At 36.8% G+C, this 22,455-nt stretch overlaps 4 protein-coding genes across 4 annotated transcripts; 1 reads left to right on the forward strand and 3 right to left on the reverse strand.

Annotated features, from left to right (window-relative positions):
- Window positions 1-6,389: 6,389 nt before the first annotated feature.
- LOC129574804 (transcription factor mef2A-like) lies at window positions 6,390-14,614 on the reverse strand. Its single transcript, XM_055457278.1, has 6 exons — window positions 13,904-14,614; window positions 10,225-11,309; window positions 9,523-9,614; window positions 7,644-8,216; window positions 7,449-7,547; window positions 6,390-7,324 (listed from the first exon to the last, which is right to left on the reverse strand). Exons 2-6 carry the CDS (start codon window positions 11,105-11,107, stop codon window positions 7,028-7,030), a joined length of 1,944 nt encoding a protein of 647 aa, XP_055313253.1. The 5' UTR covers window positions 11,108-11,309; window positions 13,904-14,614; the 3' UTR covers window positions 6,390-7,027.
- A 527-nt stretch (window positions 14,615-15,141) lies between these two features.
- LOC129574805 (E3 ubiquitin-protein ligase parkin) lies at window positions 15,142-17,305 on the forward strand. Its single transcript, XM_055457279.1, has 5 exons — window positions 15,142-15,573; window positions 15,724-15,925; window positions 16,009-16,700; window positions 16,768-16,875; window positions 16,964-17,305. Exons 1-5 carry the CDS (start codon window positions 15,319-15,321, stop codon window positions 17,165-17,167), a joined length of 1,461 nt encoding a protein of 486 aa, XP_055313254.1. The 5' UTR covers window positions 15,142-15,318; the 3' UTR covers window positions 17,168-17,305.
- On the reverse strand, window positions 17,217-18,761 carry LOC129574807 (uncharacterized). Its single transcript, XM_055457284.1, has 2 exons — window positions 18,645-18,761; window positions 17,217-17,779 (listed from the first exon to the last, which is right to left on the reverse strand). Exons 1-2 carry the CDS (start codon window positions 18,649-18,651, stop codon window positions 17,346-17,348), a joined length of 441 nt encoding a protein of 146 aa, XP_055313259.1. The 5' UTR covers window positions 18,652-18,761; the 3' UTR covers window positions 17,217-17,345.
- A 114-nt stretch (window positions 18,762-18,875) lies between these two features.
- LOC129574803 (splicing factor 3B subunit 2) lies at window positions 18,876-22,453 on the reverse strand. Its single transcript, XM_055457277.1, has 6 exons — window positions 22,258-22,453; window positions 20,750-22,104; window positions 20,313-20,495; window positions 19,906-20,077; window positions 19,556-19,803; window positions 18,876-19,396 (listed from the first exon to the last, which is right to left on the reverse strand). Exons 1-6 carry the CDS (start codon window positions 22,276-22,278, stop codon window positions 19,009-19,011), a joined length of 2,367 nt encoding a protein of 788 aa, XP_055313252.1. The 5' UTR covers window positions 22,279-22,453; the 3' UTR covers window positions 18,876-19,008.
- Window positions 22,454-22,455: the final 2 nt, after the last annotated feature.

Here is a 22,455-nt window from a genome sequence, read left to right on the forward strand (position 1 = left end):
CACAGAGAGAGAGAGAGAGAGAGAGAGAGAGAGAGAGAGAGAGAAGAGGGTAAGAAACCGGATACTCAACCTTTGCATACAACGTTTCTTTTGTTATCACTTTCTCTCTTCGGTGTGTCAGCATCTCCGGCACATGGCAACAAATAAGGTAATGTACTGATTGCAAAAAAGAAATCATAGTTAAATCATTGACTTAAATATCTCGAATTTATTGTTTTAAATCATTTTTACTCTATTTTTCGGCTCTCTCCATTCATGACACTTTTTTTGCGTCCCACATCATTCATTACATCCCCGAAGGTATTGAATTCAAGCTTCAACAACATACAATTTTTATTAGGTTTCTCAGTTTTTCTTTCATCTTCCGACATAGCAACATTTCCACTTGTAAAAAGGGAAAATCTTGAGATATTTTCATCATTTCGGAGTGTTAAAGTGTTACACGCCTTTCTGTTGTTAACTGGACAATGGAAAAAATGATGTAACATCTTTGCGAAAAATGACGTCGATTTCTGTCGGTAGAAATGAAGAAAAAAAAATGTGGAAGGTTCTTCTTCAATTGTTGAGAATATTCCAAGTGAACAGACACTATAAGAGAGATTTAAATTTCCACTCTCTTTCATTCAACGTTTCAATTGTTAATGAAATCATCATGCTTCAAGCTTTGATTGTGTTCTTAAAAGCTCAATAAGTCTCTATTCTAAGAGTCTAAAATGAAATTCGTTTCTATTCGACAAATGAAAATTTTAATTGATTTTCCGCCAATTCGTTAGTACAATTGTGCGCTGCTATAACGAGAACGGGATAACATTGGTAAGTTGTGTATTTTCCCGAGAAACACGAATATTTGATTGATAATTTATATTCAGTGCACAATTTGACCCGATTTAGCTAGAAAACACATATTTTCAAACGCAGCATTACTACACAATTGCATCTGGTGCTGCGTTGCATTTTTCATTACTCATCGCTTCTGCGTTTTTCCGATTAATATCGCATGAGCTTTGTGCTACTCAATTATGAGTGAAAGCGCAATCGCATATTTAAATTACTCAAACATCTGTGGCAATTATATTCAATAATTGTAGATGGATTTCGTTGCATTAACATTTGGGTCAGAAACATGTTTATAATATAAGAGCGTAGGTAAATAAATTGAATGCTATTTCACATATATGTAAATTTTGATGCCGTACTGTGATCAAGTTCAAGTGTGCTAAAAGTTCGATTCAAATTGTCTCTTGCCAATTCAATTTGCCAATAGTATTTCGGGAATTCCAACCAAGAGTTGAAGTTTCTTTTTCATCTGAATGGAAATCATAGCTCCCATAGGGCATAAAAAGCCAGAGGGAATAGAACGTAAGTAATTTTAGAAGGAATAAATCTCATCGCTAAAGAACATCTAAACTGAGTCCACTGCGAACAACGTCTCTTTTACGCTAACAGCAATTTGTACACGAACGAGTCAGTGTGACAGTTGGCGTGAGCGAGACAAAGTTTGACAGCAAACAATTTGGCTATGTCGGTTTAAATGTTCTTTCCAATTTTATGTCAAAAAGCAAAAATTTATTTTTTAAGATGGTGTTCACATTAAATCCTATTTACTCTTCGATAATTGATGAACTACCGTTTATAATTGGTTCAGGCCCAATTCAAGTAGAAGTAGAGCTAATTTTAGAGTCGCAAAGATTCGAGCTAATTCTTAAAGTTTATACTAAGGCTGCTTACTAAGTTTGTTTCAAACGGAGGAAATTCGGTGAAAATTTGGTTAAAATTCAGCCATAAATTTATACTAAGCAGCCCAAGTTGGTTTCAAACATGGGAAATTCGACGAAAATTTAACTAGATACATTGAAACCTCTTCGACACTTTCTTCATATATAAACGGTGAAATTAGTTTTGAAACTGAATTTTGCGGTTTATTGGCTTGATTTTCAAATTATATACCTCTTGTAGAATATAGCGAACAAATGTTTCGTTGAGCATCATGGTTGGCTTAGAACCTGTATACTACCCCTTCACATAGAGATTAAGCTTGTGTCATACCATCGATGGAATAAGTTGTTTGTTTTGTTCTATCTCAATATTGATAGCATTGCAAAGTAAAAGAAACACATCCAGGAAGAAACACATACTTGATTGATTCAATTATTTCTATTTATTGTTTTAAATCATTTTATTACAATGTTGTTTTATTGACGACATCATTTTGTTTTTAAATTTATCCTACAATATAATTTTAACTCCCAAAAGATCGAAAGTATTGAAACCAAGCTTTTTTTTTCTTCCCATCACCATCATATAATTCTTCATATTAAACTTTTTTTTTCTCTCGCTATTTTACCTCTGTAAAGTGGTGAAAATTCCCTTTGATTTGGTGTGCTTAATGTATATTTCTGTTGATTGTGTGAGTATTATTCTATTTTTTGGTTGTTTCATATTGTTTCTTTATTTTGTTTGTTAGCATTTGTGTATCCTTCTTCTTTTAATTGTCCAAGATTTGATTATTATCGTTTAGTTATTGAGTTTATTTACAAATGACGAACGTTAAAAATGTTACTTCATTCAGACACTATGACATGATAAAACCGAAAATATAACACATTCATTCGGAATGGTTGGCTTAGAATGGTTGGGTTGCTGTCGAAGATTGATGAGAAACGGAAAAAACACAACTATAAGATAAACGCAACGATGCGCACACTTTTTCGCATTTAGTTCTAATATATCCGGTTGTGTTACCGATATACACATTTAATCATTGAGGATGATAGTACGGCGAAAAAAAAAGTGGGCGACATATATCTATAGAGAAAGAGGAAGAGAAATGTAGATAGAAAGAAAGAGAGAGAGAGAGAGAGAGAGCACAGACAAATAGAAAGTTAGACAGCGAATGCTCAAAATATTTTGCGACAAAAGTGACATGATACACCATCTACACCAAGAGTTAGTATGATGAGCATTAAAGTTGTTTATACTTGACGGAAACAATGTGTCATTGCGTTGAAAATTATGAGAAAATGTCGGTGTGATAAATGACGGTGGATGTGCTTTTGATTTATTTGAAATTATATTGAATGTGAAGACGACTCAGATTCCATGAGACAAACTATATATACACGAAGAAAATATGATGAACCAAAGTCATACAGATGTATGAAATGTACATGAGCTGAAGCTGGATATTGTATGACATTCTGCAAGAGAATTATGGTGACATGTCTTCGTCATATTTTCTCTCTCTCTCTCTCTCTCTCTCCGACTCTCGTTCTCGGTGAACACATTTAATGGAGATAAAAGTGCCAAAGCATTTGTTGAGCTGCCTGCCTACAGTTAAAGCTAGACGCCTTCACGGTTCTGCAAGCATGCAATTCGAAACCGTTCCGATACATGGGATATCGCACATCATTCGAACGAATGAGGAAGAGAAGTAGAGAAAGGGAGGCAGGGATAGAGAGAAAAAAATCTCTCATTGGAGAGTGTCGGACCACCTTAAAATTCAGCGAAAGTATGGCATGGTAGATGGACTACATGCTATGCACACTGTGCGAATATCAGAAGTATCTCGGCTTGATGCCCAACTTGTAGGAGTGAAGCCATCTCTCTACAAACAAACAATAAAAACAACAACAAAAAAAACTACTTTTATCACTGCAAATCTTAATTTTCCCCCTTTCACATTTCACTGCACTGCGTTGTGTTTGATCGTTCACTAATTAAATTCCTACGTCGAGATGGGAAATTCAATATAGCAATATGCGATTGGACAATATAAACAAATTTGAAGGATGAACACAACAATGAAGAAAAAAATAAATAATACAAACAACAAAGTGTTGGCCATTTTTCTCTACAGTAAAAATTTGTTTCCCTCTGGATTAAAATACACGTTGGCTTAAAGCGGGTGCGTTTTGTTTCCGTTCACGTTACGTGTCTGTGTATGTGTTGTGTGTACGTGTTATTAAAATAAAACAACAACGAAAAAAAAAATCGTTCTCATCTGTTCTACGTTATCTATTTAGTTGCTGCTGCTTTTGCTTGCTGTTCTTTTTCTAGTTTTTTTTTTTTGAAACCATGTAGTGAGAGTGTATTTTACTAAATTTTGTGTCGGAATAAAAATGGATTTTCATTTTCTTCTCTATGGCTTTAACATTTATATGATCTACACTATTTTTTGTTTGTTTGATAGTGGTGCTTCTTGTTGTGTGGAGTCACACGCGAACACACACACACGCACACACATTTTGTGTGACAGTTTGATTTGTGTTATGTTATTTATTTATTATGTTTTCATGCAATTCAAAACACTCAAAAACTGAAGAAATATGTAAAAGACATTGTTGTTGTTGCTCCGCTTGCACAGCTTTTATGACAGAAAACCATATGATTTGAGCTAAAGCTGCGTATTAATTTTACCAGAATGCTTTTGCTGTGTTTGTGTGTTTCTTTTTATTCAGTTAAAAATTAAGGCACATCATTTTTTTTAAAAAAAACTCAACACTTTTTCTCTTTGATCTGCTTCTAAAGATGCGTTCTTCTCTTTTTTTAGAGGGGCAGAGATTGGAATGGTTTTCCACTAATGGGAGTGTGTGTGTGTGTGTGTGTGTGTGTGTGTGTGTTTGTATAAGAGAGAAAAGAGACTGATGAATGATTCTGGCGCCAAGTTTAATATTGACGTTGAATTGTTGGGTTTTCTTCTTCTACTTGAAGAATGGAAATGAAAATGATTTGATTATTTATTAAAATATAAAAATGCCTTCTTGTTCTGCTTCTTTATCTTCCACAAATGTGCCTATTTTCTTGATGTCTGAGGGTAAAACGAAATGTTGTTTTCTTATGGTTTGTTCTTCTCTTCTTTTTTTTCTCGGGTTTTTAGTGTATGATTGAATTCAAGAAACAAAGGCACAATAAATTCAACAAATATAATTTTCATTTGTTTTCTTCCGCTTCGTCTTTTTCATAAACTTCTTAATCATTTTTTTTTTTCTGCTTCCATAATTTTTCATCTATATTTCATATATTTTACTAACTAAACAAATTTGTTCTGTGCCAATCATCTGACTACATTTAGATATTTGATCGATTTCAGTTGGTTTTCTTTTTTTTTTTTTCTTTTTTGGCATCCGTAAAGTTTTGTTTTTTTTTGTTCTAAATTTAAAATTTGTTCAAGAACATTCATCTGAATTCTATTGGATTATACACACAATGGTGACTTAATGGAAGGATAAAAAGTATTCCGTACATTGCAAATGGGTAAAAATTATTTCATTCAAAATGTCAAAATGGGTCGTAGAAATTTTGATACATTACAATTGGAATGGTGGCAAAAAGGTTGATAGATTTGATCGAACATGTTCACATGCGCGTTTGAATAGCCCGGTGGCACATGGCCGTTTGAATGACCTGGTGTCGTATCACATTGACAGTGACACTTTCATCACATTCCAATCGTTCTGAACGTTTCAAGCACAACATTACATTTGATTCAGATAGTAATGAACCAAGAGTGACTCTTGGTCCAAGACAACAACGACCCTTTTTTCTCAATTCAATTGAAAAATTCCGAAAGAATTTCAATTGATTTTCGAGTCGAACATTTAGACTATTTGATCGAAGAAAAAAATGACAAGAAACAGAAAAAACAAGGAGAATTTCTACATTTTCTATCGGTTGCCATCAAATAAGAATGAATGATGGAGAAGATGATTTTTTTCTTTGTCAACCGCCATCATTGTGTTAAATTTCAGTTTAGTTCTTTTTCTCAGTTCCTGTTGAGCTTCGCATTCAATATTGATTCAGTTCACCTTGACTCATTTCAAATGTTCAACGGAATAATAATTAGGTCAACGGCATATATTTGTGGTACAAATGTATAAAAATGACAGTGCGCACAAAGTTGTTAACAATGCATGGAATTGGTTGGAAAATTGGGAGAATGTGGGAAAAAAATGTTTCAAGTGGAAACGGGAATGAGCTATTTTCGAAAACTTTTAAGCCTCAACACGATCAATCGTTTTGTTATATATATAAAAAAAAATATGGGGTTGCCTATAAAACGTTCTTTTGTCTTCATTTTATTACAACACCCATCATGAATCTCCTTGAAAATGTTCAACTTTTCTTGTCTTTTTTTCTTCTGGTTATTTGGTAAAATGAGAAAAAAGGAACACTTTCTATTATAATGTAGTGAGTATGACAAATATTGATAACACTTGAAATTTCATCTCCATAAAAACACAGTGGAACGAGAGCAAATGAATGAATGATTTGTACTTTTGATTTCATAAATTTACGAACATTTATGTTAAAACGTTTCATTTTTTTTTTGTTCTTTTCTTTTCTATTCTTGTGAAATGTTCGATATAACGGAAAGTGTGTGAGTATACAACTTTTTGGTTGTTTTTCGCTTGGTTTTTTATTGTTGTTTTTTTTTTCATCCATTTCTAATATAACAAATATCCTAAACGATAATTTAACAGCAATTAATAATAGTAAAAATTGTTAATATCAATCGCAAATAAAGAAGTCTATGATCTGCTGTGTATTTGTGTATGTGAGCAGTATGGATATTTAATTTTTTTGATGTTTGTTTTATTCTTGTTATAGTTTTTGGTCGATAAAAAGGAGATCAATCAACAGGCTGACACATCATGTGCGAAAGTTCCGTTCGGAAGATTGACTAATATAATAAGTTAATTTTATATATATTTTTATAATAAAATCAATTTAATGTATTTGTTTTGTCCATAATTTGTTTCAACGAAAAACTGGGAAGTAGATTTTTTGTTTGTTATTTTTTTTCTTTGTTTGTTTTTCATCGTAAAAAAGATTAAATATATATATAATATCTGGTTGTGGTTGTTATGTTTTTTTTTGGTTTGCTTAGAGCATTTTTGTCATGTAAAATTCTAGAATTTGCTAATCCATTCGTTTTGATCGGAATGTTGATTTTCTTTGTTTTGGTTGTTTTTTTTTTTTGTTTAAATTGTTTTCATTTGGTTTGTTATTGTTGGTTTTGACACATTTCCTAAAATTCGGATGCGCGTAAATCGCTAAAATAGCTGGCATTTGATGCGGTCGGTGAATCGGTTGAGCCGAGGCTTTCTGCATAGCTTAATGGTGTATTATTAGCTTGCATGCTAAAATGTGGTCCCTCCAGTGAATCGCCCATTTCCCATGGTTGCGGGCTCAATGTATCGGCTTCCGATTCAAATAAACCGATCTCAATCGGGCTACCGGAAACATTAAAGAATATCTCCGAAAAGCGTCCAATCTCCGTTGAACCGAATGCTGCTGAAAAGGCGGGTAACGGTATCGTATCCGTCTGATTAGCGAACGTGTCCAAATAAATAAAATAAAACACGTTAAGAGATAGAACGAGGGGGAGAAAGATGGGAATGTATGAGAATTGTTGTTCTATTTGTGTTTGTAATCTAAATGCAATTTACCTTGAGCTCTCTGATTTCACTGAAATCCATGTTTGATTTCTTTTCCTTTCGTTTCCGTCGTTTTTCCACCGAATGCTCCTTCGTCCCCATATTGTTTGCCTGTTTCGAATCGAATAACAGACATAAAATACACAATTTCATACAAATCGGAAATGGTGTGTAATTGGTAATTTTCATGGCATACAATTTATTTACCTTTTTACTCTTGACAACTTTTTTGTTTGTATTGTGTTTGGCCGGTGATTTGATTGTGGTATTTATTGATGACGGTGGTTCATGCTTTTTTATCCCATTTCCATCAAACGGAATGCTTGGTTCACTATTTGAACCAGCATCACCATTCGATTGGGTTTCGATTCGTATTGTATCGACGGCTGCCGTTGGCGATGCTGCTGTTGCCGACGACGACGATGACGGTGACAATGTTGTTGATGCTGCTGCTGCTGCTGTTGTTGTTGTTGCCGTGGTTATTTGTGGCGTGGATGTGGTTGTTGTTTGTTGCCATTCCGACTCATTTGTCGCTTGTTGATTGCTGCCTTCTTTACAATTACTTTTCTGGCTATTGTTTGTGGCGCCGTTCACATTATTGTTGTTGTCCGTGTCACCATTATTCATCATGCAATCATTATTTGTGTACTGAGATGAGGATGTAATCGAATCAGGTGTCTCCGAATAGTCCGTATAATAATCGAAATTCTCGAATGGCTCATGATGGAGTGGATGCTGCTGTGGCTGTTGCTGCTGTTCAATCCGTTCGCTCTCATTCATCTAATCAAATCGATATACAACGATAAGTTTCAATCATATTTTATAGCATGCAATTTGGCCAAAAACAAAGCATAAAAAACGAGAAAAAAAAACACGCAATCATCAATCAGAGATACGATGCGCACTGATTGCTTTTCATTATTCAGCATTCGATTCGTCTTCGACTGCTGTTGTTGCTGCGGTTGCTGTTGCCGCCACTGGGCTGTTGTTGTTTTTGTCGTCGTCGAGCTTCTTTTTATCCACTAAACTTGAAGCATGTATGCATAGCAACGGCGACGAACGGCATTTCGGGTGTACAAAACATGTGCGCGCTCGGCAACCGTATACAAAATAGTAAATATATCAACAAGTGGTTTCGAACGAAAAAGCCTTGTCTCTATGCGCTAATACATAATAATTCGATTTTTATTTATGTATTGAATTGTTTCGCAGGGCGAAATGTATCCATGCAAACATATCGGACATTTGATATTGAGTGGCTTTTTTTCCCTCTCGTTCTTTGTTTCAAAGCGAACGAGCAAATTGCTCGTGCGCATTCCAATGCCTACAAACGCGTACAGCAAAGTGAACGACAAACAAGACTTCGACAAAAAATAATAATAATAAAATTTTATTTCCGTACATTTTATTATTATTATTTTTTGTTGACCATACGAACGAAGCCACCAACGTCACAAACAATGTGATAAAAATTGCGTCATGGACATTGCGAGTCAAAGCAATTTTGCATACGTATGCCGCCCACTTTAGTTTTTCCATCGTCGTGGTCGTTGCTGTTGTTGTTGTGTACGTTTATGGAAAATTGCTCAAATTGTTTTACTTCCAGAGAAAAATTGTCTTTACTTTGATCGTCAACGTCGTCGTCGTCGTCGTCGTCGTCGTCGTGACAGAACGAACAAACAATGCGACAGCAATTTTTATTGAAAATATATTTGAAAGTGTGTTGAATACAAAGTAGAAATAGTTGGTTGGCGTTTGTCGTGGCCTCATTTTTTTATACGCATGATCAAAATATATAGATTGATGCGACGCAAACAGCCAACGTTAACGTCATTTATCAAATCAAGAATGCATCCCAAACGAGTCAAACGCAATAGACGATTTTTGAAATATGAAATGAGAACATCAGCAGCGGCAACAGCTGCAGTTTTTTTTTCAAACAGCTCTAATGCAATGCAATGATTTTCATTTACAACATATATACATCAGCGATCGGAGTCATTTGCCAATCACCATAAGTGGAAAATTCAATTTTGAATGACTCACAAAAATCGATTTGTCAAATTGAATTGGCCGTCACACTCACCTGTGTTTCGAGGCGTCGATTCATTGCGACCAGTTTAGATAAGCTGCGATCACGATGCATTTTGGATGATTTGTCCTCTTTCACCAGTTGACCTATTTAAAGCGAATATATTACAAAACATATACAGTTTTAACAAATAATTTTCCGTTTGCGTTGTAACATTTGGTGTTATTATGAGATGAATGAGTTGGGTTGGGGATGGTATAGAAGAGGGTTGTCATGTGGTTCTATACTAAATGTTGCACAATCGATAATGCTGTGGAACAAATGTGTCGGATGCACGAGAGAGAGGAAGGAGGAAGAGAGAGAGAGAGAGAGAGAGAGAGAGAGAGAGAGAGAGGAAGAAAGGGAAAGAGAAACATAGAAATTGCAAGCTCAATGCTACGCCCTGTGGCTTTGTGGCATGCTCCATATCGTTCTAAAAATGGTAAATCGATATGTTACGCGCGCGATGATGTATGTATTTGTAATGTGTATACATTAAAAATGCTCGCGCAGCCACTTGTTGAATTTCAAGCGCGACACAAATTGTGTGTGTGAATGTGTTTTGTTTTTGCAATAACGAAACAAAGATGTTTGTGGCGCACACAACTCACACACACACACACACGCTCAGAAAAAAAAATTCAAATGAAAAATGAAAGAAAAAATTCGATGGAGAAAAAGAGAGAGAGAGAGAGAGAGAGAGAGAGTCATTGTTACCATTGGGTGCACCTGCTGCGTATTGATTTCCATTGGCGTTGATATGGTGCGGGTATTCATTGTAATTGGGATTATTGTTGTTGTTCATCGCATGATGATATTGGTAATAGTGATGATTCGATTCATTGATTGTTTCGCTGCTTCTATTATGGGGTGGTGGTGGTGGATGATTTCCATACGGCCATGCCGCTGGATGTTGATGGTGATGATGTTGTTGTCCAAATGGTCGTGCCTTTGGGTGTGAATCGTACATACGATGATTTGAATGCGGTGGAATTCGCATGTGTGGATGATGTGTGGCCGAATCGTGTATGAATGATGACGGCGGCGGCGGCGGCGGCGTCGGTTGTGGTGGCTGATGACTATTTCTTGGATCTGTTGGCGTTGAAATGTTACTATTACTGGCTAAAGGGTCTATACAACGAGACGATATGCCTGCCGCACTACTACCACCACCATTCAATGATGACATGTAATCGGTACGACCATTGTCACCATTTGGGAAGCATTGTTGTGTATCGCACATTTGGTAGCCTCCGAATCGTGATCGATAAGCTGGTGTTGTGGGTACAGCCGTCGATTCATATGGCGATTCAAAATTACCCGAATATGTGGATTGAAAACAATTTTGCACCATATTCCCTTTATACGAATCATAATGCATACCACTCGCGGGTACATTTCGATTGCCATACTGGGGATGAGACGACGGATGATGAGGCGGCATCCCATTCCAACTGATATGCTGATTGTGTCCATAAACATTATTATAATTATTATTGTAGCCTACTTTCATCATGCCCGCTTTGTAACGGTATTCATGGTTATGCTGTTGCGAATGATGATACACCATGCCATTGTAGCCGCCGTTACAGTATTCCATTATATTTTACGATACGACGATGTATGTGGTGGTGCTGATGGTGCTGATGGTATGTGTATGATTAGTTATGACTATATTCCGTGTTTTTCACACTTTTTATGGATGATAACACCTGGCTATGTTGATCCTTTGACGGACTATGACTTTGTTTCAAGTTCGCTGTGGTCACATTTAATTGATCCATGAGCCCAGGGTTTAGCTTCTGGAAAAAAAGACAACAAACACATATTTTTTTGTTTTTGTTAACGACATTTTGTTTGTTTTTTCTTTCGCTTCGCTTTGCTTCAAGCATATTCGGATCGATCAATATTTAGTATGCATTGTGTTCATTCCCGACCGATTTTCGCGACAACAAACAGAAAGAAAAACGAAGTAACAATGTCAAAGTGAAAAGTGAGTGGATAAATTAGTTGCAATATATCCGTTTTCCCCTTTTCTTTGCTTAGCTTCTCTTCAAATGGATTTCATTTGTCTTTCATCCATTGCCTTGCAAGCGTTATTATCATTTGACGTCAAGCTTTCGTAATTATTTTTCAAGAAGCTCCGATGAAGGAGTACACATCATGTTTTATGAATACATAGTGCTCTTCTTTTTCTTTCTTTCATTCACTGCAGCAAACATATACATGTATATGTAATGCTTAGCCGTTATTGAAGTTTCGCAAATCGGTAAATTGGCTCTTGTACTTTTTTTACCCTCTTTATTTTGAGGTCACAACACGACGCAAAGAGTATGTATGCTAACGAATTCCGTATCCCGATTTGGAATGAAAGCTTTTTTCCATTGATTTTTGGGAGGAATTTCAATGTTTCGGTTGCTAAAGCTTTTTTCTTTCGTTCATGTAGTTATAGGTTACAGGTTTTTTTTTTCTACATAATCAATCTCGTCCCCATCGCTTACTTACGCTTTAATTATGGAAAATGGCAATTACACACGAGAGACAGAACGAGAGAGAGAGAGAGAAAGAGAGAGAGAGTTTTTTGTTCGTTCATACTGAACTGGGCAGATTACAAAAATGCACGAAATATATTTATTTTGCATGAGACCTGAATTAATATCGATTCATAACGGCGGATAAAAAACACATACGCAAAGTCCAATGCGTAGTATATAGCACTCATTGAATGATAAAATATCTTTTCTTCAATCAAAACCATCTTGTTTACGGTTTTGTTGGGTCGCCTCGCCTTGAACCATCGCACAGCGATTTATATTGTATATTGTTGTCGGTGATTTGGTGATGGTGATGGTGAACATGTACTTTATGTACGCGACATTGTATGCGTGTATGTGCCTAGTTGGTGCTGTTACTCGGATACGGAGCAGCAGCAGCAGCAGCAGTAAGCGAGAGAGAGTGAGTGAGTATTTGAATGGTTAGCGTGCGGCTACACGTTTTGACAACTGGCGAGCTGTTTGAAGCTTAATGTTATATATAGAGGGATGAATGCATACCAACGCATGGAAAAAGACACACGCAAAACGAACGAGAATGGGAGCATGAGGGGGAGGTAGTGAAGCAAAAGAGCCGCCCGAACCGAATGGAGAAAAGCAGCAAGGAAAACACACAACAACGGGAACGGATGGATAGATGGATGGCTACATACATACGAACGAACGTGAAAACTGTTCAGTATGCTTATGTTGACTTGTTCTCCGAAAACTTTTGAAGACGTAGCTTTATCCTTTATTTATTGATCGTTTTTCGCGCTGTCGACGTACATTTCACACTAAATATTGTACGCATACATAGATATATGGATTTTTTTTTCTTTCTGTTCGTTTGTTTCGTAAAATATACTTGTTTTCTCTTGCTCGCCACTGTGTATACCGTAAGCATACACACACTGATTTAGCGCATCTTGCGTTTTTTTTATACATATCACTTTTTAGACTAAATTTAGTGTTTGTGTGTGTACTTTTCCATGCAGCATTTTTCCTTTTCTCATATTCCGATTTTAAATCTGGAATTTCGTTCAAAATAAGTTGCCTTATCATTGAAAGGAAAAAAAATTGGTATGCATGTATGCATATTGATGCATGTGTAGCTAGCCAAAGTCCTCAAATGCTCTCGTTCACTTTTCCATTGAAGTTTTCACCATTGAATTATGTTAAGTGCTTCGTTTTCATTTTGCCTCAATTCAAAATCATGGATTGCATAGCGCGGGCCCAAGAGGGAGAGGGTGGTCCGTCAAAGTGCATATTACAGGAAAATCAATTTTCAAACGAAGCGAAAACAACAACAAAATATAGAGAGAAACAACCACGTACACATATTTTAGACATTGGCTTAAATTACATGACGGTTTGGGTCACTTCGAACTAAATGCAACAACAGATCGAATATGTACACACATATGTGACCACACACATATATACAAACTGAACGAACGAATGAACGAACGACAGAATAAGAAATTGTTTTGTTAAGAGACGTTTACCATACTGAATGCGTCAATAGTTCATGAAACCGAAACCGTAAAACTGCAAAATGTTCTTTCCACGTTTTTAGTTGCGCTTATTTTCTATTTCTTTCTCTCTTTGTTTTTCGTTTATTTTCTCGATTGCCTTAACTTGTTTGATGACTACATAAACATTGGGTTAAAAAGTGACCAATCGAAAGAAAAAGAAAAGTTCTCGTTTCGTTTTTTTTTTCAAATTTCTCAATCACAAGATGTCAAATCCCAACCAAATAAGGAAGTTGGACAATTGTCCGAAGATTGCACGAATTGTAAACACAATTGAATCGATTCCAATGCGATTAATGTCGATTATCAATGAAAATATGGAACACTAACCGGTTCATAGATGAATTTGGAAGTTCACTGATTACACTGTTTATTTCACCTCAAATACGACTATGTTTATTTGCCACTCTCTTTTCCTACAAATTTCACCACCACAAACTGTAATCCGCTTTATTGAAAACGCACTGAACTGATTGTTTTTCGTTTTGTCTTTTATCCAATGAATTTATTTTGAATTTGGTTTTTTTTGTGTCTTTCCTTGGATATTTATTCGACCTTTAAACATAAAAAATACTCAACGCAATAATGTATCTAAATATGTTGCCCACCAAATGTAGACTGATATTCTGGCGCGAGATATTTTCCCGTTTCTTTTCGCCGTTTTCTTATAGATTTTCCTGCCACACACGAGTTTCTCTATGGTGGTGCTGGTGTGTATGTGTGTGTGTGGATTCGATTACTGGAGTGTTTCATACACACACTTTTTACCTTTCACTTCTCTCTTCTTCTCTCGCTCAGTTCCTCATTTTCTCTCGCTTTGAATGTTGTGCGAAAAACGTTGACAACTTACATGATAAAAGCTCAATGTTCCAGTTTTGTACGGCGCAGCTGTCGTACATATACATACCATCATATTGAAGAGACCATGCAAAGCTAGGCGAACACGTACGAACGGAACGGAACAGAATGAAACGACGACCGAGCAACACACACATCACATAGACGAGTGTATATAACAGAGTGTTTTGTTGGATAAAGGGCGAAATGTTTGTGTTGTTGTTGTTGTTGTTGTTGTTGGATCCGCGTTGGAATGCGAGCAAGATCGTTCAGACGTCCTGAACCACTACAACAACATCAATAACAACAAAAGAGAATGAACCAAAAGAAGAAAACGACGACGTTAATGATGAAAAAAAGAATGAACCACCTAAACAAGGCTGGTGGTGTTGTGTGTGTATGTGTGTGATGGGTGAGGCCAACAAGGACATTTCGCAACCTAAATTTCAATCATTACGAAATTCATTCCATTTGTTTTATCCCAATATGCCGCGGCATATCAGTCTGAATATTTTAACGAATCGCATTTTGAACTATTGACAAAGCAAACGAAAACAATGCAAATCAATCGAATCAACGTACGGTGTGATTCCGACGATGAATCGTGTTGATTGCGACACCGAGCGCGTTTATATAATTCAATTTTGACAGCATACACACAAAGACAGAATAGAGCAAACGAACAATATACAATAGCAGCAACAACAACAACAAATGGAAACGTCATGTATTCAGTGTCGAACTGTCAAGTCAGCTGTACCGTGTGTGTATGCACACACATAGTCATAATAGTACGCAATAATTTCTGTTTATTTTCTCACTAAGCACTTATTTCTTTTCCCTAATCGTCTCTCGCCAAATGAAATCGAAGCAGCGAATAATAAACGTACAATGAGCCGGTCGGGAACATGAGTTTCATAATCAATTTTTTGAAGAATTTTCTACACAACATGCTACAATTATTGTCATTTGGTAAGAAAACCATCAAGAACACACTGAGCATTTATGTGAAATTCAATCGTGACACATTGTCGGTTGATCTTGATCCACATTGGGTTATACGAGAAGTGAAAGAATTTGTTGCACCACAGCTCGGTTTGCAGCCGAACGAGGTGAAAATCATATTTGCTGGCAAAGAACTCAGCGATACAACGAAATTAGAGGTAAATGTTGTATGGTTTACTAGAATTTGGTTTGATTCTCTTGCCATTTAAATGCGTTTTTCTGTTATTAAATTGTGATTTATTTTTTTTCTCGCTGAGATGTGAAATTACTTTGATGTGCTTATTAAACATTTGCAATTCATCAATTAGGAATGTGATTTGGGTCAACAAAGTATTTTACATGCTGTCAAAGCGCGGTCTCAGCCAATTTCGAAGCGTTCGCTGAATGTGCCAACGAATTCGTCCATCGAAGAGGAGCCAAACGAAGAACATGACGCAACAAAACCATTGTCGCAAACGCTAACCGATCTGCAATTCTCCGATGTGACACACGACAATAGAACTGATAAAGGTGAATTTTGTGACACGTTCTATCGTGCTAATCTAGGCATGTTTTTTTTCATTTGCTTTAAATGACTCCTTTTTCTTTTTCAGAAAAACGGAATGAAGGCGAGGAAATGAAGGCACGATTCTTCCTCTACTGTTCGCATTGTAACGATTTATGCCCGGGTAAATTGCGTGTTCGTTGTTCTTTATGCAAAGGTGGTGCGTTTACTGTGTACAAAGATCCAGAAGGTTGGGACGATGTTTTGTTGCCAAATCGAATACCAGGTCTGTGTGAAACCAACGAAATTTCATGTACACGAGACAATGGCGAGCTACCATTTGCGGAATTTTATTTTAAATGCGCCAAACATACGTCAATGGGTGAAAAAGACTTTGGCGCACCACTCAGTTTGATTAAACGTAATGTCAAACAAATACCGTGCCTATCATGCACCGATGTGTGCGATCCAATTCTAGTTTTCCCGTGTCATGCGGGCCATGTTACCTGTTTGGATTGCTTTCGACAGTACTGTTTAACAAGACTAATGGAACGACAATTCATTTCACACGATGACATTGGCTATACACTACCGTGTCCAGCTGGCTGTGAAAATTCGTTCATCATCGAAATTCATCACTTTAAATTACTGACAAAAGAGCAATACGATCGATATCAACGATTTGCAACGGAAGAATATGTCCTGAAAGCGGGTGGTGTATTGTGTCCGCAACCAGATTGCGGAATGGGCTTCATTGTCGATCCAGATTGCAAAAAAATTACCTGCTCGAATGGCTGTGGTGTGAGTAGAATTAATTGGAATAGACATTTAGGAAAATATGATAAAATAACTGTTTGTCTGGTTTCAGTTTGTGTTTTGCCGAGACTGTCTACAAGGTTATCACATTGGCGATTGCATTCCAGACGATGGAACGAATGCCACATCGAATCATTCACAGTATTCCTTTGATCCCCTGGTAAGATATGCATCAATTTGATTCATAAAATTAAAAATTGAACAATTTTCTTACATTTCGACGATTTGAATGGGTTTTTTCCTCCCAGCGAGCTACTGAAGCAAGATGGGACGATGCATCGAGAGTCACCATTAAAGTCATATCGAAACCGTGTCCAAAATGTCGAACGCCAACGGAACGTGATGGCGGTTGTATGCATATCGTGTGCACAAGATCTGGTTGTTCATTCGAATGGTGTTGGGTATGCCAAGCCGAATGGACCAGAGATTGTATGGCTCAGCATTGGTTCTAATAGCCTATTGCGGACATATTGGTTCGCCTAAGCCAATAACATTTAGGTGTTAGATAGGAAAACATTTTTTATTTGCGAAAAACGAAGCAATATTTTTATGATTGTTTTGATAGAAAATAAATTGAAGATTCACTCCAATTTTTTTTTTTTTTATTAAATAAACCAAAAAATAATTCGTTCATTTTAAAACCAAAACTTCATATTCGGCAAAGCTGAGCTCTTCTCCGTTGAATGGGATGTATAAGCAGCCATGGCTTACTTGCACTTTGCCAGGCGTTTGAGTACCTTCATGCAAGCAACGACCCATATACAAATTTTCTCCGTCAACAGTACGACCAATAACTATGGCACCTTTGGGTATTTCACCGTTGGACGCAAATTCCCATACGAAATCTCCCGATCGTAATACTTCGAATTCGGATTTTGGAATCTCTTCACCATCAAACGACACAAAGGCCACTTGTTTTTCGGGTATCACCTTAGCAGGAAGCAAGTCGTTCTCATGAAATGCACGACCAACGTAAATAGTACAACCGTCAGCATCACGGCCAGCACGAATTGCGTGCTGTTTTGGGAACGTACTGGTTTCATCAACCGATTGCCATCCGTAACCTTATAAGATAAAAATAGATGAGCCATGAAATGGGGAGGTAGAAAAATGGGAATCTTATGATCAAGTCGATATGATTCATGCAAGATAAGCAAAGCAACGTACAACTATGCCTTTTGACTTTTTCAAGGTATTTTAAGAGATTTTTCTATGATTTTTTTTATAGAACAAAAAAAAATGAAATTAATTGGGCAGTAGTATAGTTTCCGATTATAAAACCTTTGTGCTCAAAATGTTTGATCGATCAACAACGAAACTCATAGCACTGCGAGAGGTAGTGCTATCTCATTCACTCAAACGGTGTGATGGATACAAACAAGTCGGTATTACATTTAAAGCGGACAAAACAAAATTTAACAGGGCCAGAAATTGAGTTTCGAGCTATATCAGGTATTATTAAATTTATGAGAAAAAAAATTGAAATAATTTCCAGTCACAAAATGACGCCTTCTCAATAATCAAATTGATTTAAATACAATGAAGCTATTATAATGGATCAATGTAAAAAATGAGATGAATGAGAATTAATTCAAATATATGGAACAATAAACAAAATGGCAAAATGAATGATTTGCTTGACTGAATTCAAGGCTGAGGTATGTCAATGTGTTCATGATCAGCAGATGCTCGAAATGTATTTGTTGTTAGAAATTATAGATCATAATACCATGTTTGTAAGAACATCGTGACAAACTAATTTTGAAAAAAATGTTTTTAATTCTTGAAAAAAATTAGCAAATTTTGTGTTGTTTGAATTATTACAGTTCTATTGAAAAAGTTTTAATGCAATTCAGAAAAAAAAACTAAAATTAAAAACATATCTTAAAATTGAATCGATACTAAATACTAGAAATCAAATGATTTTACCTGGCATTTTTGCTGTGTTGTTTGCGTATCCGATATCAACTAAAACTGAAATGATAAAAATTGCGAATGCAACAAGTTGGTTTTAAGTTGGTTGGATTATTTCAAGTGATTCATCGTCACAATGTACCAATTTACAGCCGGTAGATAAGATAAGAATTTATTTATCATTCCGCTGGCGGCTTTCTCTGATTATAATAAATTTCAACATTTAAAAGGAATTTTACACAATTGTTTTATTTTATCGCAATCCGCATGTAGGTTTTTTTTTATTAGGGTTAAATTCACGAATGTTCTATCGCAACTGAGAAAGATATACAAATAAGAAGTGAATAATTGATCAAACATATGATGTATGTGGTTGAACTTAAAATTTGAACTCTTTGTATTTTTTCGTTTGTTTTGATGTTGTTTCGCTGCCTTGTTGACGCTTTCGTTTGGATTTTTGCTTGGCCACATGCTCGGCAAGCATGTCCGATAGATCCTCCTTCTGCAAATGGCTTTGTTGTTCACGCATTTGCTGTTCGTAACGTTGGGCCATTGCATCATTGTCCAAATCCAATTCGGATGGATCGAGAGCTAGCTCAACCATTCCTTCGCGATCGCCAACACGATGAGCACCGGCAATGTTTTGTGGTGGCTTTGCACCGGTAGCCGTTGACATATCGTAAACATGCGTTGAACCCATCATTGAAGCACCGATACGCTCGCCACGTTTCTCAGGCAACACTTGATAAAGGACTGGAGTTTCATTGCTGAAATTGGAAACGGGGAAATTAATATTTAGTTTTATTTTTCTCGAATGGTTGATAAATTTAAAGACGAAAAGTGGATCAAGTAAAGAGAAAATGAAGAAAAGGAATAAGGGCATAGAGTAAATACGGGAAAAACCTAGCACGAATTCAAAAACTTACTCTTCCATTTCGCTTTCAATCTTCTTTTTACGCAATTCAATTGTGTCGGGCGTTTCCATGCCGGCTGTGACACTAGTGAGACCAGATGGTGTGACCATGCCTTCAGCTGGTGTTACTAGACCGCTCTCATCAAGTGGTGCATCAATATCTTCATTCTCATCTTCTTCTTCCTCTTCCGATGATTCTTCGGATTCGGATTCCAATTCACCCCAAATGTTGTGGTCAATATCACCCTCTTCGACTCCGCTCTGAAAGTATTCACAAATGATTTTATTGGAATTTATTTCATTTTTCCAAATATTTTAGTTGAGTTTTGTTTGCATTGACTTAAAGATTAAGAAAATACTTACATCAGCATCCAACGAACTGGTTCCGAACACATCACCATAAAGTGGTTTTCCTTTCTCATCGACTGGTGGTTTGCCCCAGCCGCCGGCATGATAACCGAACGAGCATCCCTCTGGAATGGGTGCATTCAAGCCAGGTATCTTCAAATTTGGATAACTTGGTGGTGGACCGTATCTAAAAGGAAGGAAATGACGTAAGAATTTTAACATCAAAGGAAAACAAAGAACGAATTTTTCGAAAATTTCGAATTGAAATCAATGAATATTTTGAGCTAAACTTTATAAATAAACGCTTCAATCTCTTTGCATTATTTCTACCGATTTTTTTTACATTTTTTAAGCTGAAAAATACTATGATCAAATTCAGTGTTGAAAATATCTTTATATGATCGACTGAAGTCCATACAAACCTTTGCTGAGCGATGAGCCATGGTGGCGGAATTTTGTGGCAGTTCGGACCAATTGGCATTCCAAGTGCTGTACGCAATTCTTCCGATAAATCGCCTGGTTTCTTCTCTTTCAACCGCGTTTCAAACTCTTTACCCTCATAATACAAATCACCGTGAATGGTCATGCGAGGTTTCGTTTGCCATCTGTAAACAAAAAAAATTAATCTCTCAATTGACCAAAAAGGGGATTTTATGATGACATTCTTGGGTTTGAAAATTGAAAAAAAAATCTATTCACAATGAAGTGGTTTACGAATTTTCAACCACATACAATTCTCTAGAGATTTAGTTCCAAAGTGTACATGAATTCTATAAAAAAAAATGATCGTCAACGATTGCAATCGTTTGCCTTGGAAATTAGTATTGGTTTGAAAAAAAATCCGATTTTCTTCACTTACTTGAAGAATGCATCGTGTAATTTCTGATAATCAATATCGATTTTGCCCATTTTTGGACGTGTGCGTTCGCGCATTTTCGCCTTGAGTGTTTTCGCTTCGTCCTTCTCCTGAAGCGATGCTCTCATTTCCATGATGCCGGTCTTCTTAATGAATGCCGGCAAATCAAATGGTGGCTTCTCAATACCACGCTTACCCTGCAAATACTTTCGCTTAAAGCACCAATGACGTGGCACCTGAACGGTATTACGATGTGCCTTCAATTGGACCAATAATTTTGGATCGCGTGCGGTAACATCGTGCATTTCAACGACATCCGGACGTCCGACCAACTGTTTCAATTCGGCCACACTTAATCGGGTCAGTTTCTTCAATTTACGCTTGGATAATTTCTCTCCGTTTGCATCTTTTTTGTCATCGTCCATATCTTCATCATCGTCGTCCAATAAATGATCTTTGTCCTTCTTTTGTGTGTCTTCAGTGGTTTCGGTAGTTTCTTCTGTTTTGGATGCGGCTGGTTTTTCGTCCAATTTAAACAGTTCAAATACACGATAAAATTGGCGATACATTGGTGCCAAATCGGCAACGGTAATTTTCTCCGGAACATATTCGATGGCCACATCATCAGTCGATTCACTGTTCTTGCTTGATTTCCCTGACGATTTCTCTTCTCCATTGGTAATTTTCTCGTCACCCGTTTGTTGTGGCTTATTCTGACGATTCTTTTTGTTTTGCTTCTTGCGTTGCTTCTTCTTTTTATTTTTATCTAATCGATGTTGACCTTTTGACTTGGCCGACGATGTGGTCGATGGAAGTTCGTCGTCTTCATCGGATTCGGCATCAGCATCCGCATAATCGGTACTAATCACACCGGTCAATGGACGAGATGCCGTTTTATCGGTTTCAATTGGTATTTCACCATCGCCACGACCCAATTCATCGGCCAATTGATCTTTGAATGCAAACACATCTTCCAATGCCTTTGGTAATACCACTTCACTTGGATTTTGCTGGTTGCCTTTTACCTCGTCCGGTTTATCGACTTTTACCGACATCAATGGCGGCGGCGGCAAATTGTGTGCACTTTTATCGGTTTCATCGGTTCCCCAATTCGATTGCTCGCCCGACAGTTGATTGAATGGCGGCGGCTGATTGATTTCGTTGGTATTATGCATGATTGGAATACCAATCGGTGGCGGTGGCACCATGTTGTTTTGTTGCATGATATTTTGATTGATATTCGACATTGGCATACCGGGCGGTAGAGTGTTCATCATTTGTGTTCCGGTCGCTGGTACCGACATCATTTGTCGCTGCATTTCGGCTTCATGCTCAGCCATCGAATGGATTTGATGTTGCTATAAATTGTTAGAATGGGATTCATTATGTTAGGTTTCTGTTTTCACTTGACAATCAGAAGAAACTTCAAAACCAAATGCCCAGTGAATATTTGCTGACGATTGATGTATACGCTAGTACGGACAATGTATTAGTATTTGCATCAAACTTACCTCATGATTTAAATCCTCCATATTTTCGTCAATCACACGGAAATACGATGAACAAGACTATTTGCTGCGGAAAATACAGGGACTTTTTTCTAAACATACAAATGAAATTTGGACACACAATTTAACTCGATGCTTTCTATGCTAGCTCATAAATGTCAAACAAACGTTGGGTCGTTTGCCGAAACACAAACGTACTAG

Source organism: Sitodiplosis mosellana, unplaced genomic scaffold, assembly GCF_009176505.1.
Source record: "Sitodiplosis mosellana isolate CC-2019 unplaced genomic scaffold, AAFC_SMos_1.0 Smas_scaffold_6165, whole genome shotgun sequence".
Classification (NCBI taxonomy): domain Eukaryota; kingdom Metazoa; phylum Arthropoda; class Insecta; order Diptera; family Cecidomyiidae; genus Sitodiplosis; species Sitodiplosis mosellana.